The sequence below is a fragment of the Phascolarctos cinereus genome, unplaced genomic scaffold (assembly GCF_003287225.1).
Source record: "Phascolarctos cinereus isolate Bilbo 61053 unplaced genomic scaffold, phaCin_HiC Scaffold_1;HRSCAF=81, whole genome shotgun sequence".
In the NCBI taxonomy this organism is placed as follows: Eukaryota; Metazoa; Chordata; class Mammalia; order Diprotodontia; family Phascolarctidae; genus Phascolarctos; species Phascolarctos cinereus.
In genome coordinates this window covers 104,899,742-104,916,175 of record NW_027555514.1, presented here as the reverse complement: position 1 = coordinate 104,916,175, position 16,434 = coordinate 104,899,742, and the positions used below count along the sequence as shown (strand labels likewise).

Sequence of the window (16,434 nt, the reverse complement as noted above, 5' to 3'; positions counted from 1 at the left end):
GATCTGAAATCAGGTTTTCCTCACTCCAGGCATATCCATTGAGCCACCTAGCTGCCTTGCTTTTACTTCCAATTCTGAAATCCAATGATTCTACTCACCTAGAGTTTACACATGGGAAAATCATTCTGAGTTATTACATAAAGCCCTTCCTATCCTGGTTCCCCTCTGATCTTTTCAATCACAAATGGGATCCAGTGTGGGAGATGGAAATAGAGCTTGAAAAGAGGAGTTGAGACTGGAAATACAGATTGGGAGTCACCTGCAGAGAGGTGATAGTTGCAGCACTTATAGAGGGAGATGAACAGGGGATACAACTGAAACTTGGGGAACACAAACAAGAAGAGGTCAGGAAGAGGGGACACAAAGAAGTGGCCAAAGAGCAAGGAGAGTTTTGTGTCACACAAACAAAGAAGATCCAGTTTATTTACCAGTTCCTGTTCCAGCACCTTTGACCTATTTCCAACAAGAACAAAAATAAAAACCTTAGTAGTGGGACCTTCCGATAAATTATTATAGTTCTATATGATCTTGGGCAAGTTGCTTAACAGCTTTTAGCCTCAGTTTCTTCATCTGAAAAATTGGGATAATAACTGCATAATCTATCACAAAGAGTTGTTTAAAGGGGCAAATCAAGTAGAATTAAGTAAAGTGCTTTTCTAACTATACAGTGTTACTATAGAGCTGAAAAGGATTTTAGATAATCTAATGATTCAATCTAATTGGATTATCCAACTCCAACATTTTACACACAAGGATACTGAGGCACAGAAAGGAAAAATTATTTAGTGACAGAGATCAGAATTCAGATATAATAGTTCTTGGTCTAATGCTTGTTCTACTTTAACACAAATAATTGATTCAACCTCTCCAATTTCTTCTTTTCACCTCCAAACTTGACTTTTTGCACAATGTTCAAGAGGTTCCAAGTGAATTATTTTTTAGTTACAGAACAATTTTTAACATTCATCTTGAATATTCATAAAAGATGTTAACAGGGATACCTAACAGGTCATCTAGTCCAATCTCTACTGGAAGTCCAAAGCATCTCTAAAGCATCAGAGTCAAAAGGTATATGGATCTATTTCCCCCCCCAGGTTTCCAAAAAGTTGTTTTTAAAGAAGGCTTAGGTTTCAAGTTGCTTTATTTCTATCCATTTCCCCCCCTAACGTCTACTATTTTATTGTTCTCTTTTCTAAAACTGAATTAATCAGACTCTCTGTGTGTGTGTGTGTGTGTGTGTGTGTGTGCGTGTGTGTAAAAACTTTAGGTTTTTCCTCTGCCACCGCAAGTCCCAGTTATGCCTCTTCTCTCCACTCTTGGTTCTCTCCTCCACAGTCTTACCAATGGCCCCATACAAAGACAAAAGCAAAAAAGTCTCTGTCCTCAGAATTTTCATTCAAGGTCCTCACTTGTTGGTAAGCCTTTCAACATATCCATTTTATTTTTCGTGCTCTAATTTGTTTTTTTCTTCTACTTCTCACACATAGCTATTGTCTGATTCGGAGGATCCAACTAGTCTGTTAATCCCACTTAATCAAATTTTCAGATGATTAATTATGCCAATGGCAGGGGGCAGGGCTTTGGCCAATTTAAGATGTCTTTTCTACATATTAGCTTTTTCCATATTTTGAATTTAATAGCAACAACAACAATAATTATTATGATTCACATTGTACTTTAAAGTATTTGAAATGGTCCAATCACCTTTTAAAAATATTTAGTGACTACTTGGCTCAGAGGTAGTTCATTTTTTTCTATATAGATTACCTTTATCTCCCTGCCAAAATCTCCCAGTACCCATGAAATTAAAAAAAAATTGATTTATATGTCATTATCTCATCCACAAATTGAGACTCAGATATCTATCTTAGAGATCTCACTTAAACGACTCAATTTGACCTTTAAGTCTGTTTTACTCTATTTCTCCATTTCAATATAATCAAATGCAGCGCATCTTCTTCACCCTTGGCTCTGGAGGTATGGTGCCTCTGCAACCAGAGCAAAAGTCAGGGACTGTCTAGTTTTCATGAAGTCTTTATATGACTCTCTAGTATAGATAGACAGGAAGACAGACAGAGATATAAAACACGTGATCTTCTATTTAGGAAAAAGAAGATAGGATTTAGAGCTAGAAGAAATCTTAGAGAAAACTGAGGCCTTGAGAGGTAAGGTTCTTTGCTCAAAGCTATAGTCAGTAAAAAAAAGGGAGCCACGATTCAAACCCAGGTCCTTTGACACTCTTTTCATGACACCAAGCTGCCTCTCCATCTTTAGGAAGTAATTGATTGTGGCTTTATAAGTATTCCACAGGTCTCTGGCTCTAGGGCCAAAGTCTTATTTCATGTTTTCTCTTCTTTAATAAAAATAAGTTTTTATTGATTCACAGTATCCTTCCCCTTTCTCCCTTCTAGAAAGCCATCTCATGTAACAATATTTTGTAAAGAAAGAGAAAAAACTGAAGAGAAAAAAAATCCACAAAACTGATCGAAACACTGAAAGAGTCTAAAAATATATATGATGTCCCACACTTGTGGACCCATCCACGCTCTCTATAACTGTATGTTTGTATAGGCTCTTGACAGGTCCACAAAAGTCAAACTTGTATTGCATTCACCCAATAGTTTTCAAGCGTTGCCCTATCTACAGGATTAACTCCATTTTCAGTACTGTCTCACCATCCAGGAAAGGTCAATCAGTACACATAATTGTCCCATCTTTGAGGAGGAATGAGGAAGTAAGTATATGTATGTCATTAATCTCATGTGTGCCTGTGACACCTGAGAAATACTGATAATCCACTTCCTGGTTCTGGCTAATAGTTTAAAGTAAATCAGTCTGATTCTTCCCACATCATACTCAGTTACTTCTTGATGACAACAAAAAAAGCTGTCAACACAAGAATCTACACTTAAGAAAAATCATCTTTCTAGAGATGGGAAAGAAAAAAAAAGGAATATTACTCATCTCTTAAGAAAAGAATGCACTATGTTTTCACTTTCTCCTTAAGGCACCATTTATGGGCTCACTATTTTATTATATGTATATATACATATACGTATATACTGTATACATACATATATACATATATGTACACACATACACACACACACACACAACACACACACACACACACACACATAACTGAAAAGTTACCCTGAGCCACAGTTTGGATTCCATACACAGAATAAGCTTTATTCTGAAAGTTATACAAGGCAAACTAGAATTAATTAGGAACCTCTAATAATCATTAGAATGAGAGAAGGAACATAGCTTATTAGATAGAGTGCCCAAAGTGAATTTGGAAGGACCTAAATCCTGCCTTTGACAGATTTTAGCTATGTGAACATAGGCTGAACTTCTCTGAGCCTCAGTTTCCTCATCTGTAAAGTGGGAATAATAATACCTGTAATGCCTGCCTTACAAAACTGTGGTGAGGATTAAACATGATTATATGTGCATAGTGTTTGGTAAGCTTTCAAGTGCTACCATTATTTTTGGAGCCAAGTTACAGGAAAAGCAGCTCTATCATTTTAAATGTTGGTAATGTATTGAAGGTAGGTGATGTTATAAGACTGTGAATTACGTAATACTGCAATCTTGGAAGGCTAAAAATTGCAGATGCAGATGACCCAAAGAATTGGAAAGATACATGGTGGATGAAACCAGATATCAGAAGATACTGCAGAAGGCATGCATGACTTGAAAAAAAAAGTGGGACAATCATGTATTGAGAATGAGATGGAATTGATGGGAAGCCTATGTGCTATGCCAATAGCCTTAAAATATATTTTTTAAAAAACAGAAGAAAGTCTACGGAAAGTTGAATAGGACCTCTGTGGAGGATTTACAGAAGGACATGGATGAGAAAAGTACAGAATAGGGAGGTATGGAAGGTTTGAGGATCTATGTCAGTGAAGGGAATATCCAACATCAATTAATCAAGCATTTATTAAGATTTACTATGTAGCAGGCACTGTGCTATGTACTGGGAGGAAAAGATAATCTCTACTCTCAATCCCAATTACAAAGAAATGGTCATCTTGCCTGAACCTTCCTTTGACAGCTTCTTGGCCTCCCTTAACAGTCTTTCCATCATGCTCCAGACACTCTCTCTGACCATCTACAACTCCACAGAAATCACCTTGCCCCCATCTGCGCATCCTCTGCTACCTCCCTAACCCCACTGACCTGATTTCCAGTTACACTTTGATTTTGGCCTAGGCCTGAAGCCCTTGGAGAATTCTATTCCCCAGGCTGAACCCCTGTGGACAATGATAACCTACCTAATCTCATGCCTCAATGATTAATATACTCCTACCCCTTCATTCTTTTCTCATACCAGTGATTCTGAACGCCTGGAAGGCATTGTTCGAGCATCTTTCTTAGTCCCCCACTAACTACTCCCTTGTTCCTATCCCCTTCAACTCAATCCCACCAATGTCCCACTAACTAACCCAACCCTTCTACTTGCTCTCCACTATGCCTCCTTTGTAGATAAAGCTTTCTTCTTAAACATTTTCTTGTTTCCCTCATCTTGCACTCAGTGAAAACTGGCTCTCTCTTGATAACACGACTTCCCTGGCCAATTTTTCCAGCATTCTGCTGGAAAAAAAAAAGCATTTTCATTTTCATTCATATTCCTGACTCACTGGTAATGGTGGGGGACTTGGATTACTTCTTGCTCCCTATTGCCACTCTCCCTTTACCACTATCATTCAGTTACTACTCCTCCTTTGAGATTCATTCAATCCATATTCATCACATAGTCAAGATTTTAGTAGCTGTTGTCTAGAAACCTCCAGGATACTCTTCTTTCCTCACCGAGATCAATGCTAACTCACAATGTTTCCTCCCTAACTCCTGCTTTTATACTAGATAAATCCGATATACATATTAAACTTCCTCAAATACCCTAACTTCTTGGTTCCTCAGCTTACTTATTTTCCATGACTTGGTCCTCTATTCCTACACAAAGAAGATGGTCTTACCTTTCATCTCAACATCACCCACAAATACACTTCCTTGTTCACAAACTCTGAAATTCCTTTATCTAACCACAATCTGTTGTTATTCTACCTCTCCCTCTCACCTCTAAAACCTGTTCTTTGTCCTCACCATGACCTCTAATCCCTGTAGCCTTCGGTTATTTCCCAGGCCATCACCCCTACACTGGCTAAGTTCCTTTTTCCACCTTGACCCTTCAAGGGAACCCGTTCAGCTCTACACTGTCCTCTTCTCTTTTTCCCTTACTCTCTTATTCTATTGAAAATCTTGTGCTGCCAAGGCTTAACCTCATATTACTGCCACCAATAGCTGCTTTTGCTCCTACTCACATGTGGCTGAATGAAGCTGAAAAAAATCATGAAATCATGCTTACTGGATCCATTTCAAATTTATATTACATAATCGCAAATGGGCTTTCACTGTAGCAAGGCAATAGTGACTATCCCACTCACCACAGTGGCTTTTCCAAACCTTTTTTCCTTCCCCAAGGAAGGTTCCCCTCCCTCATCTTGGCTGAGAATCTTGCCTTGTAGTTCACTGAAAATATTGCAGCCACTTGACAAGAGCTGCCTCCTCATCTTATATCACCTAGATGCTTTTGTCCATTCTTGTCTTTTACCTCCGTCTCACATGAAGAGATGGCCTTTCTCCTTGCCAACGCAAACTCCTACATGCACAAATGATCTCATTCCATCCTGTCTTCTCCAGCAGACCATTCCAACTCTCTCACTAATCTTCAATCTGTCTACTAGTTGCTCCCTTACTGTCTATAAGCATGCCTATGACTCCCCAATACTTAAAAAAAAATCCTTGATCCATCCATTCCTACTAGCTATTGTCCGAAATCTACCTTATTCACCAAATCTACTGGCTTACCCCCACCCCACCCCAGTCTTCAACCTTCCTGAACTTTTTAACCTTTATCGATCACCTTCTCTTAAATATTCTTTTCTTTCCAGGTTTTCATGACACATTCATTACGTACTTGTTATATGTAAAGCATGCTGTGTTGTTAAGGGCTGGGTATGTGAACAGAAAAGTAAGACAGTTTCTGATCTCAAGGAATTCACAACACATACAGAAGGTTTAAACAAGTTAGGTGGAAAGGTCCTAGGGTCCTTTGGGTGCAGCAGCAAAGTAGAAATAAATGTCCTTTCTGTGATGTTATTTCCACTGATAAAATGATAATTTCTGATGCTGAATCATTTGGCAGTGCCAAGAACTTTGGTAGCAAGAATTTTCTTTTCTGAGTCTTCAGTAGCTGTGCTTCTATAGGAGCAATTGCCAGGCTGTGTCTCCACATAGGTTGCTTCCCATGAGCTCCCCCCAAGGTTATTTCCTAGCCCTCTTCTCCCTCCATACTATTTCAATTATTAATCCCATCAGCATCCATAGATTCAGCTATCGTTTCTATGCAGATGACTCTCACATCTGTTTGTCTGGTCCTAACCTCTCTCCCCAACATCTCCAATTGCCTATTGGATATTTCAAACTAGATTTCCCATGGACATCTTAAAATAACATGTCCAAAACTGAACTCATGATCTTTCCCCCTAAACTCTCCTCCCTTCTATGTTTCCCTTTTACTTTCAAGGTTGCCACCATCCTTTCAGAAATCCAAGCAGGTAACCCAAGTGCCATTCTCAACTCTTCATTCTCTCTCACCTCCCATCTCCAAGATGTTGGAAATCCAGTTCATTTTAACCTTCTTAACATTACTTCTACATGACACTGCCGCCAACCTGGTCCAGTCTTTTATCACCTCATATGTGGACTCACATTTAAACTACTGCAATAACCTAAATGGTCACTTTGTCTCAAGTCTCTCCCAATCCTGTCCATCCTCCACTCAATTATCAAACTGATTATCCTAAACCTCAAATCCATTTCTATTCAATCAACCCCGATCACTCCCTAGTACCTCCAGGATCAAATATACCATCTTATTTGGCTTTTAAAGTCTTCATAACCTGGCCCTTTCCTGGCTTTCCAGGCTTCTTACAACTTACTTCCCACCAAATACTCTGTGATTCAATGACATTGGCCTCCTTCTTCTTCAAACGTGATCCTCTATTTCCTAGCTCCAAACATTTTCATCGACTGTCCCCCATGCCTAGAGCTCTCATCCTCCTTATTGCCACCTCTTGGCTTCCCTGGCTTCCTTCAGATCCCAGCTGTTAGTGCTACCTTCCACAAGAAGCCTTCCCCAGCCCTCCTTAATATTAGTGCCTTCCCTCTCAGACAGCCCCAATTTATTCTGTTTATATAATTTTTGTACACAGCTGTCTACATGTTGTCTTCCTCATTAGGCTGTGAGGTCCTCAAAAGCCAGGACTATTTTCTGCCTTTCCTTGCCTCTCCAGTACTTAATGTAACACCTGACTCATAGCAGGCTCTTAATAAATGCTTGCTGACTGACCCTTAAAGATTATACATTTCATATATATGTATATATAGATATATATAGATATATGTAGATATATAAACACACTTACACGCCTATATGCACATACATATACGTTCCTAAATGTGTGTGTATATGTATGTTATACGTATATATATGTATGTATGTTATACATACATACATACATATATATATATATATATATATATATATATATTTATATATATGTGTGTGTGTGTGTGTATACATCTGTATCTATATGGAAGGAGAGGGAGAGAAACAGAGAGAGAAGGGGGAAGAGAGGGAGAGGAAGGGAGGGAGAGAGAGACAGAGAGAGAGAGAGAATAGATATTCATTTGAAAAAAATTTAATTAAAAAAGAAAGGAAATATAACAGCTCTTAAGTATGATAAGAGTCAAACTGAACATGCCTATATCACACACTAGGTACCAAGGTCATGCCACCCCTTTGGAAAGGGGAAATTACAATGAGACACATAAAAAAATTCCCAAGGAAAGTGTTTGGCTTTTTTAATGTTCTGTAGTTATGAGAGGATTGCCATTGTTAGCATTTACAATAAAACTAAAATAATTTCTAACAAGGAAGTATGATTTCTAAGTTATATTCAATTAAAAGTTGAAAGTGAACAAAATTCACTGTGGTCTTATGTTGGTATCCCAGTCAGCAGCTGTATGATCATTCTCATAAAGAGGTGAGGATTTTTTTGCCTCACACCTCTTCCAAGGAAGACAATGGGTAGTATTTGGCAGACTAGGATGAATTGGAACAAAGCAGAACTGTTTATATGCTGTGTATCCCAGGTGATTCCTAGGCAGCACCAAAGGGCCACATCAAAAGCTGAGCCCAATCTGTTCAGGACTTAGTAAGAGATTTTGCTCATCCCACCCCAATCTGTATGGCCAAGGACAATGGAATAGCCATACCTGATTGTCTGTGATACTGGCCTTATAAACACTAAAGGGTTTTCCAGTTAGAAGAAGTCTGATCAAGAGAAGCAGGTTTCCACTGCTCAACAAGGCCCCCAAATCTCATTTGTACTTTAAAAAAAAAAGATTTTCTTGGCTAGTTGAAGCTGTAAATTGGACTCCTTCCCTCCATATTAAGTGATCAATTCAAACTACAGATTAAAGAGAATATAAACAAAATATTTGTTTACCAATGGGAAACATAATTAAGCACACTTGAAAACATACCTGAATGACGGGGCTCCCCTCCCCTGCAGTACTATTCCCCTTTCCATATTTCAGAAGCAATCTGCTCCCAGGCAATTTGGACAAGAAGGCTTTGTGTTTAGCCTAAGAGGGAAAGGGACATGTACTGTGTACTGCAGATTTACTGTTTCCAGATGTGTTTTGCTGGAGGATTTGCTGGAGGATTTCAGAGTGTGGTGGTGAGGTAGCATTTGGGGAGCAATGGGATCAAGAGAGAAAAACACACAGCAAGAAAAGGGAACTCTTGCAGTTGTAGTGTGCCTTAGCTTTTTTTTTTAAATTCCAACAAAGAAGGTGGAGGACCTTTGCTGTTTCCAAGGCACTGTTCTCTGAGTCAGAGATATTTCCCTTTTCCATTATAACTGGGGGTGGGGTGAGGTGGAACAGGATAGTCTCTATTCTAAAAACACGACAAGATTAATATTGGAAGCAAATTCTGCTTGTTCACTGAGTGCTATTTTGATATTTAACCAGCCCTACTTACTGGCTGCATATTAATCCACTATCCTGAATACTATCTCCCTTAATTATATGTAATAATCCATCCCCCCAATCCCTGTAGCACTCAAAGAATAAGGAGGACTCTAAGGGCTGGCAGTTCTATTTAAAATCCTTTGCATGTGAATTACTATGCCATCTGCAGCCATAAAAGGATTTTGGAAGTGAAAGGGAAGGAGAAAACCAGGGGAATATCCTGCTTTACAAATGAGAGGGAACCACGTGGTGCTCCCCTGTGAGAGTCTATTAAAACAATGGGCATGGGTGAGTTTTCATCAGGAGTGTTTAAAAGAAGGGGCACTCAAAATGAAATGGGAAAATGTGAGGCATCCTCCACATCGGCTAAATGTCGCTGTAACGCCATTTCACTAGAACACAAATACGACCCATTGTTATTTTTTTAACAATGATGTGTACGATTATAATTCATTCAGTATTGCAAATATTTTTTTCTTATCCTTTCCCAGGTGCTGAGCTGACTATAACTGAAAAACCTAACCCCAGATGGTATAAATAATAAGTGAAGATGAAGAACAAATGCAGTATTAATTTGTAATGTGCCTCTAGTATCCTTGATCAGCCTAACAATGGACTACGATTTAAGATATCATTTCCATGTGCGGTGACAACATTAACAAATAAAATATTTACAAATTAATCTTATTGGTCAGACAAATCAAAATAATTGGGATTCTGCTTCAATCAAGAAACCACCTTTTATTCTAACACATGAGTGTGATGGAGTGGAAGAACCACTGGATTTTGGTGTGGGAAGACATGGGTGTGAGTCCTGACTCTATTACTGTATGTCCTCGGGCAAGTCTCTTAATCTGTTGGGGTCTCAGATTCCCCATCCGGTTTAAAAAAAAAAAGGGAGGGAGTTGGAAGAGATGGTCTCTAACACCTCTTTCCAACCATAACCTCCGTGATGCTAAGCTGATGGGTGACACACAACATGTTGTGATCACTATAACAGGGGAATGGGCAAAGAGGGTCAAATCTTTAGGAACATGAGTGGTATGTTCTGTCTGCTGGCAATCTGGGAGGAAGCTCATTGAGATACTGCTGGAAATGGGTAACGGTACAAAATGCTTCCAATTCATAGCCTGCCCAGGTAGCTTCTGTTTCCTGTTGGCTTATTATAGTGGTGACAAAAAGACTTTTGACTGGTTGCTGAAACAGAACTGAGCATTCATTCACAGAGGATGAATGGACTAAAGTTCTCTTTCTTCCCTGGTGAAGAGTAGGACAAGAACTGCTATGAGGCAACCAGTGAGAAGAGAGTTAGCAGGTGCTATTTCCAGCTGCCATATCTCCCTAATCAGGCATGGCTACCTCCCCTTCTGTCTCTGTTGTGTTTCATCTTTCCTGATATCAATATTTATTTTTTAAATTTTTGCTAAGCAATGGGGTCAAGCAAATTGGGGGGTCACCCAGCTAGTTAAGTGTCAAGTGTTTGAGGTCAGATTTGAACTCAGGTCCTCCTGACTCTAGGGCCGGCGTTCTATACACGGTGCCACCTAGCTGCCCCTCTTTGCTGATATCAGGTAAATGAGTAGCAGAAACAAATGGATCCGGGGATGAATCTTGTGAGCCTCAAAAGGTCAGAAGGGCCACCAGAAGTCCAGCAAATCAAATCCCATAGTGGAGACTGCTGGCACCTGCAGCAGCCAAACCAGACCTGAAGAGTAATCTGCTTGAGTCCCTTTACCCTAAAGATCAACATGGTAGAGGACAGTGGGATCCAGATTTCAGTTCTTGCTATATTTTGTCAGTAAATATCCCTTTGTAAAAGCCAGTTGAAATTAATTGGTCAATTGATAATAAGGAAGATACCAATTGGCTAACTGATACTGGGAAGGTACTAACTGGGATTGATATTAAGGAGAATGGTAATTGTTCAACTGATATGGGGTGGGGAGAATACATAGGATGGGGAAATAATAATAAAGAAAGATACCCTATAATTTCTCAGGGTTCTCCCTAAGGCCTTAAGGGGAGGGAGAGTGATAGCTGAGCTTTAGGGACGCAAACTGCCTGTGTTAATTTGGGTCATTATAGTAAGTACAGAGCCTATCTCTGTGCTACATCAGAATTCTCAAATCTATTTTTTACCAAGCTAATTTGAAAACATATCCATAAGATAAAAATTATTAAAAACAGCAATACTTTAACCCTTGTCTTTCACCTTTCTCACTTCTCTTATTTCTCTTATCAGACTCTTAGAATTCCATTCAGAATTCCAAATCCTACAAAAGTTGTCATCATGCTAAATGGAGACAGAAGAGGGGAAAAGGAGAATTGTTGAGGGGGTTGCATGTGAAAGAGCAAAAAAAGATGAGTATGTGAGGAAACTTTCTCTTGGCTTCTATTTAAAAAAAAATACATCCCTGAGGATGTAGCTACAGAGGTCATATTTGGAGTTGAAACACTTTAGTTGGTTTATTTTATTTTTATTTTTTTGGCTAGGCAATGGGATTAAGTGACTTGCCCAGGGTCACACAGCTAGTAAGTGTCAAGTGTCTGAGGCCGGATTTGAACTCAGGTCCTCCTGACTCCAGAGTCGGTGCTCTATCCACTGTGCCTTCGAGCTGCCACCTAGCTGCCCTCAGTTGGCTTATTTTTTAAGTTTTACTGATACTTTTTGGTTTTTATAACATACTTATTATCTGATAAATCACCATCCCCATAGAACCTTCCCTGGTTAAGCCAAATCCACAGTGTCTGCGCCTGACAGCATAAGAAACATTCTGTCCCTGTTGCTGATCATCTCTCTACTGAAAGGAAGGAATTATGTTTCTCTCTGTACTCACTCTGTTTGATATGGGTTTATCTGATCTACTGTAATAGCTCCTCCCCTCCATATATATCCTCATCTCCAAAATAAGAGAGTTGGACTAGATCAGTGGTGTCAAACTCAAAAAGAAATTCATCTGTGTGGGCTACATACTGACTTGGAAAACCACAAATTAACATCATTTATATTGTATTGTATTTTTATTTATTTTGCTAAATTTTTACCAATCACATTTTAATTTGGCTAGGGCTCCACTCCAGAGTTTTGCAGGCCACAAGCAAGCATCAAGTTTGACATCTCTGGATCAGATGACCATTAAGGTCCCTGTCAGCCTTACATTCACAATCCCTGGTAAGCCTGAGACTCCACTCACTGCTAAATTTCATTATTGTTTGATGAAACTGAAGGATATTTCACATCAACCCATGCTAGAGACTTTCAGAAAAAACACAGATTTAGAAGTAGAAGGATTTCAATCCCTTCTCCTTTCCCCTCTCCTTTTTAGGGAGGCCCACAAAAGGCAAAGCACCCTTCCAAGGTCCCTTAATGCAGCAAGTAAATGGAAAAATGTGACCCTCCATCCTATGCTCTCTTCCCTATGCACTAAAGCACAATGTGTCTGCTTTCATATACACTTACCTCTCCTAATAAGCCTGTGTCTATGTAGGATATCATTAGGTGAGCATAATGACAAAATGAATAAAGCTTTTTCCATTACAACAAAAAAAGGAATTTTACATAGAAGATGACCAATCATTTTTTGGGAAACGTTTTCCTTTTTTTTGCTTCTGATTACAAGTTATTTCTACCACAGCATGGAAACTCTCATCTTTGCATCAGGAATGGCCAAACGGTAATACGCCCTGTCTATATATGTACACGCACAAGTATATTGGGCATATCGAGAGGGAGTATTTTTACCTTTTGACGCTGCTGAATGCTGCTCACAGCATCAGGCTGGAAGTCCAGTTTGTCTGTGCGGCAGAGTTTCCAATAGAGGATGACAATGATGGTCATGACCACAATCACTGGAATCACCACGCCAACAATGATCCACAGGTGATTGCTCTGAGACCCAGAAGGTGACCTTCTCACCCGATCTACCGCTGTGGATGGGAAGAGAAAAAGGGAAGGGGAGGAATGAGGAAAGTCCTTCTAAATAGCTGCATTTGTTGCATATGTATATATATATATATATATATATATATATATATATATATATATATATACACACACACATATATATATATACACACACATATACATATACATATACACACACATATATATGGTATATATAAAGTATATACTCAGGGAAAATAGGATACAAGGTTGGGGTAAGAGTATTTTGTGCCTCTGGTTTCTCTTCTTAAAGTCACCAGTAGGACTAGAATCCACTTCTTTTGACTGAGTTTAAGTTGTTACAACTTTTATGCACCTGCTCTTTTTATGCAGAAGAAACCACATAGGCAGGTAATAATAAGGCTAAGGTGGAATGAGAAAAATTCAAGTATCTCATGCTTTTAGCTTTTCCTATCCCTAGATCTCTATAGTATAGAGTAGGTACAGTAGTAAGAAGTATAGTATAGTATAGTAGGCATAGAAGGAATAACATTGGACTTAGAATCAGTAGATCCTTGGCTTCTAATTTTAGCTCTAACACTAATAATAACAGTAACAGTAGTAGTAGTAGTAGTAGTAGCAGTAGTAGTAGTAGTAGTAGCAGTAGTAGTAGCAGTAGTAGTAGTAGTAGTAGCAGTAGTAGTAGTAGTAGTAGTAGTAGTAGTAGTAGTAGTAGTGGTAGTAACTAATACTTATATCATGCCTAGTCTATGTGCCAGACACTGTGCTAAGCACTTTACAAATCTCGTTTGTCATAAAGATCCTAGAAGGAAGATGCTATTATGATTCCCATTTTAGGAAACTGAGGCAAACAGGTTCAGTGATTTGTTCAGGGTCACACAGCTGGTAAGTGCCTGAAGCCACATTTGAACTCAGGTCTTCCTAACTCCAGGCCCAGCGCTCTATCCACTGAGCCACCCAGCTGCCAAAAAACTAAATAACTCTCTAATCTTAGACAAGTCACTTAACTTTCCTAAGCTTCTATTTCCTCATTTGCAAGATGAGGATAAAGCTACTTCCAATAATAACAATAACTCACATTTACAAAGCACTTTAAGGTTTACAAAATGCTTTACTTACCTCATCTCTCTGGAGCTTTGTAGCCACCTCATGAGGTGTGTATTACAGGTATTGTTATCCCCATTTTACTGATGGAGAAATGGAGGCTCAGAGAGACTAGATGATTTACTCAAGGTCACAGAGTTCAATAAGTTTCAGAGGCCCAGATCTGCCTGATTCCAAGGCTAGCACTTCATTAGACTGTAAACTCCTTGAGGGCAGAGATTGTCTTTTACTTTCTTTTGCATCCCTAGCATTTAGCACAGTGTCTTGCACACAGTAGATGCTTAATCAATGTCTATGTCTTGACTTCATCTATTTCACCATGCTACTTTACCACTCACCTCCTAGGGCCATTTTGAGAAAAAGCTCTCTGGGGGCAGCTAGAAGGCACAGTGGATAGAGCTCCAGCCTTGGAGTCAGGAGGACCTGAGCTTCAAATCTGGCCTCAGACACTTGACACTGGCTGTGTGACCCTGGGCAAGTCACTTGACCCCAATTGCCAAAGGGGGGGGAAAAAAAAGAGAAAAAGCTCTCTGTACCTTAAAGTACAAAATATATCCAAGTATATATCAAGATATAAAGTACTATATAAATGTGAGTAATTATTACCTGAAAAAAAGTTTGCTCTTCCACTATGCATTATGATAATAGACTATAGAAAACAGACATAGAATTATAGAATATAAAGATAAGAGGGACCTTAAGAAACCATCTAGTCCCATACCCCTCATTTTACATAAGGAAACTGGAGCATAGAGTCCAAATGCCTTGATTAAGGTTACATGGTTAGTAAATAGCACAGTCCAGACAAGAGACAAGTTTTTGTTCTCATCCCCATGTTATGCTAGCAGACCACCTTGCCTACTAAATTTTCACAGAATGACCCACACCATAAGCGAGTATAATACAACTAAAAACAAACTGAAAGTTGGTTATTTGTTCACAATTGAGTTTTGTTCTTTGAGAATAGAAGAACCAGTAACAACAACCATAATAGACCTCACAGGAGAGGTACAAGACAGGTTTGAGGCGGAACATGGCTAACTCCATGACATCAAACTCTAAAGAGTAAGGACAAACCAAAAACATCTACAGTTTCCCTGAACATCCTGATTTCAATGTATTTATTTTTAAAATGGAAAGACTTCTTGAACACGCCTTTTACACTCATTGTCTTCATTTACCCAGACTCTCAAGCTCTTAAAAATCATGTTTAGTTTCTATCTAATACTGTTTTCTCAAAATATCAATGGTAACCTTCTTTCAGACCAAATCCAATCCTCTCCTTTCTCAAAATTCTCTCCCAGTTTAATCTTGAACTATTCTCTTCTTTCCTCCTATCTCTTAGACAGAGCCTTTATTTAATTTTCTTACATCTCTTCTTCCTTTTCATCCAAAAGTTGAGCCCTTAGCTCTCTCTTCTTCCCTCTACATGATTTTATACATATAATCATTCTCTCTCATGGCTTCAACTATTACCTCTCTTTATATCTATATTTTTCACCCCAGCCTTTTCCACCTAAAATGTCTTCCTCCCCAATTATCTATTTCCTACCCATCATATAAGGCCCAGCTCAAGTCTTTTCTTTGTACTTTGACAAGACCAGCCTGTGTATCTCCTAATTTCTATTTGTCTCTAATTCACAATGAGTAAACGGTTATGAAATGTTCAGATCTCTCTTGAACTGTATCATACAATTTAATGTAATATTATATATCAGCATATCATGATATATGTTGCCACTTTATTTGCTAACCATTTCGTGTATGTCCATCTTGTCTGCTTACACATAATGCAAATCCTCTGTGGGGAGGGAGAGATCTTACACTTCTTCAGCACCTCATAGTGGTCATCCTAGTACTAATCACAAAGTAGGTACTCCAAAAATACTGGGTGATGCCAGGCAAAATGTGTTGTAAAATGGAGTAGAGATCCAGGGGCAAGAAAAGCTATAAGCATGAAATACTTGAATTTTTCTCATTCCACCTTAGCCTTATTATTACCTGCCTATGTTGTTTCTTCTGCATAAAAACAGCAGGTGCATAAAAGCTGTGACAACTTAAACTCAGTCAAAGGAAGTGGATTCTAGTCCTACTGGTCACTTTAAGAAGAAAAGCCAGAGGCACAAAAAGCTTTTACCCCAGCCTTGTATCCTACTTTCCCTGAACTGCCTCCTAGCCTAGCTGTAAGGGTTGAGCCTCTCCATCTCTCTCTCTCCACCAGCTCCAAAGCTAGACCCTTGTCATGGCAGTGGTACTTGTCTTTTGAAGTTTCAAAAGGAGTCCAGGAGAAGATGAGTGTAAAAGATGGTGGA

At 39.0% G+C, this 16,434-nt stretch overlaps 1 protein-coding gene across 1 annotated transcript in view; it reads right to left on the bottom strand.

The window, feature by feature from the left end:
- KIAA1549 (KIAA1549 ortholog) overlaps positions 1 to 16,434 on the bottom strand; it is a 145,474-nt gene that overhangs the window by 55,483 nt on the left and 73,557 nt on the right. The window contains 1 exon segment of the mRNA XM_078153476.1: positions 12,857 to 13,041. Within this exon segment, the coding sequence (XP_078009602.1) occupies positions 12,857 to 13,041 (185 nt within the window).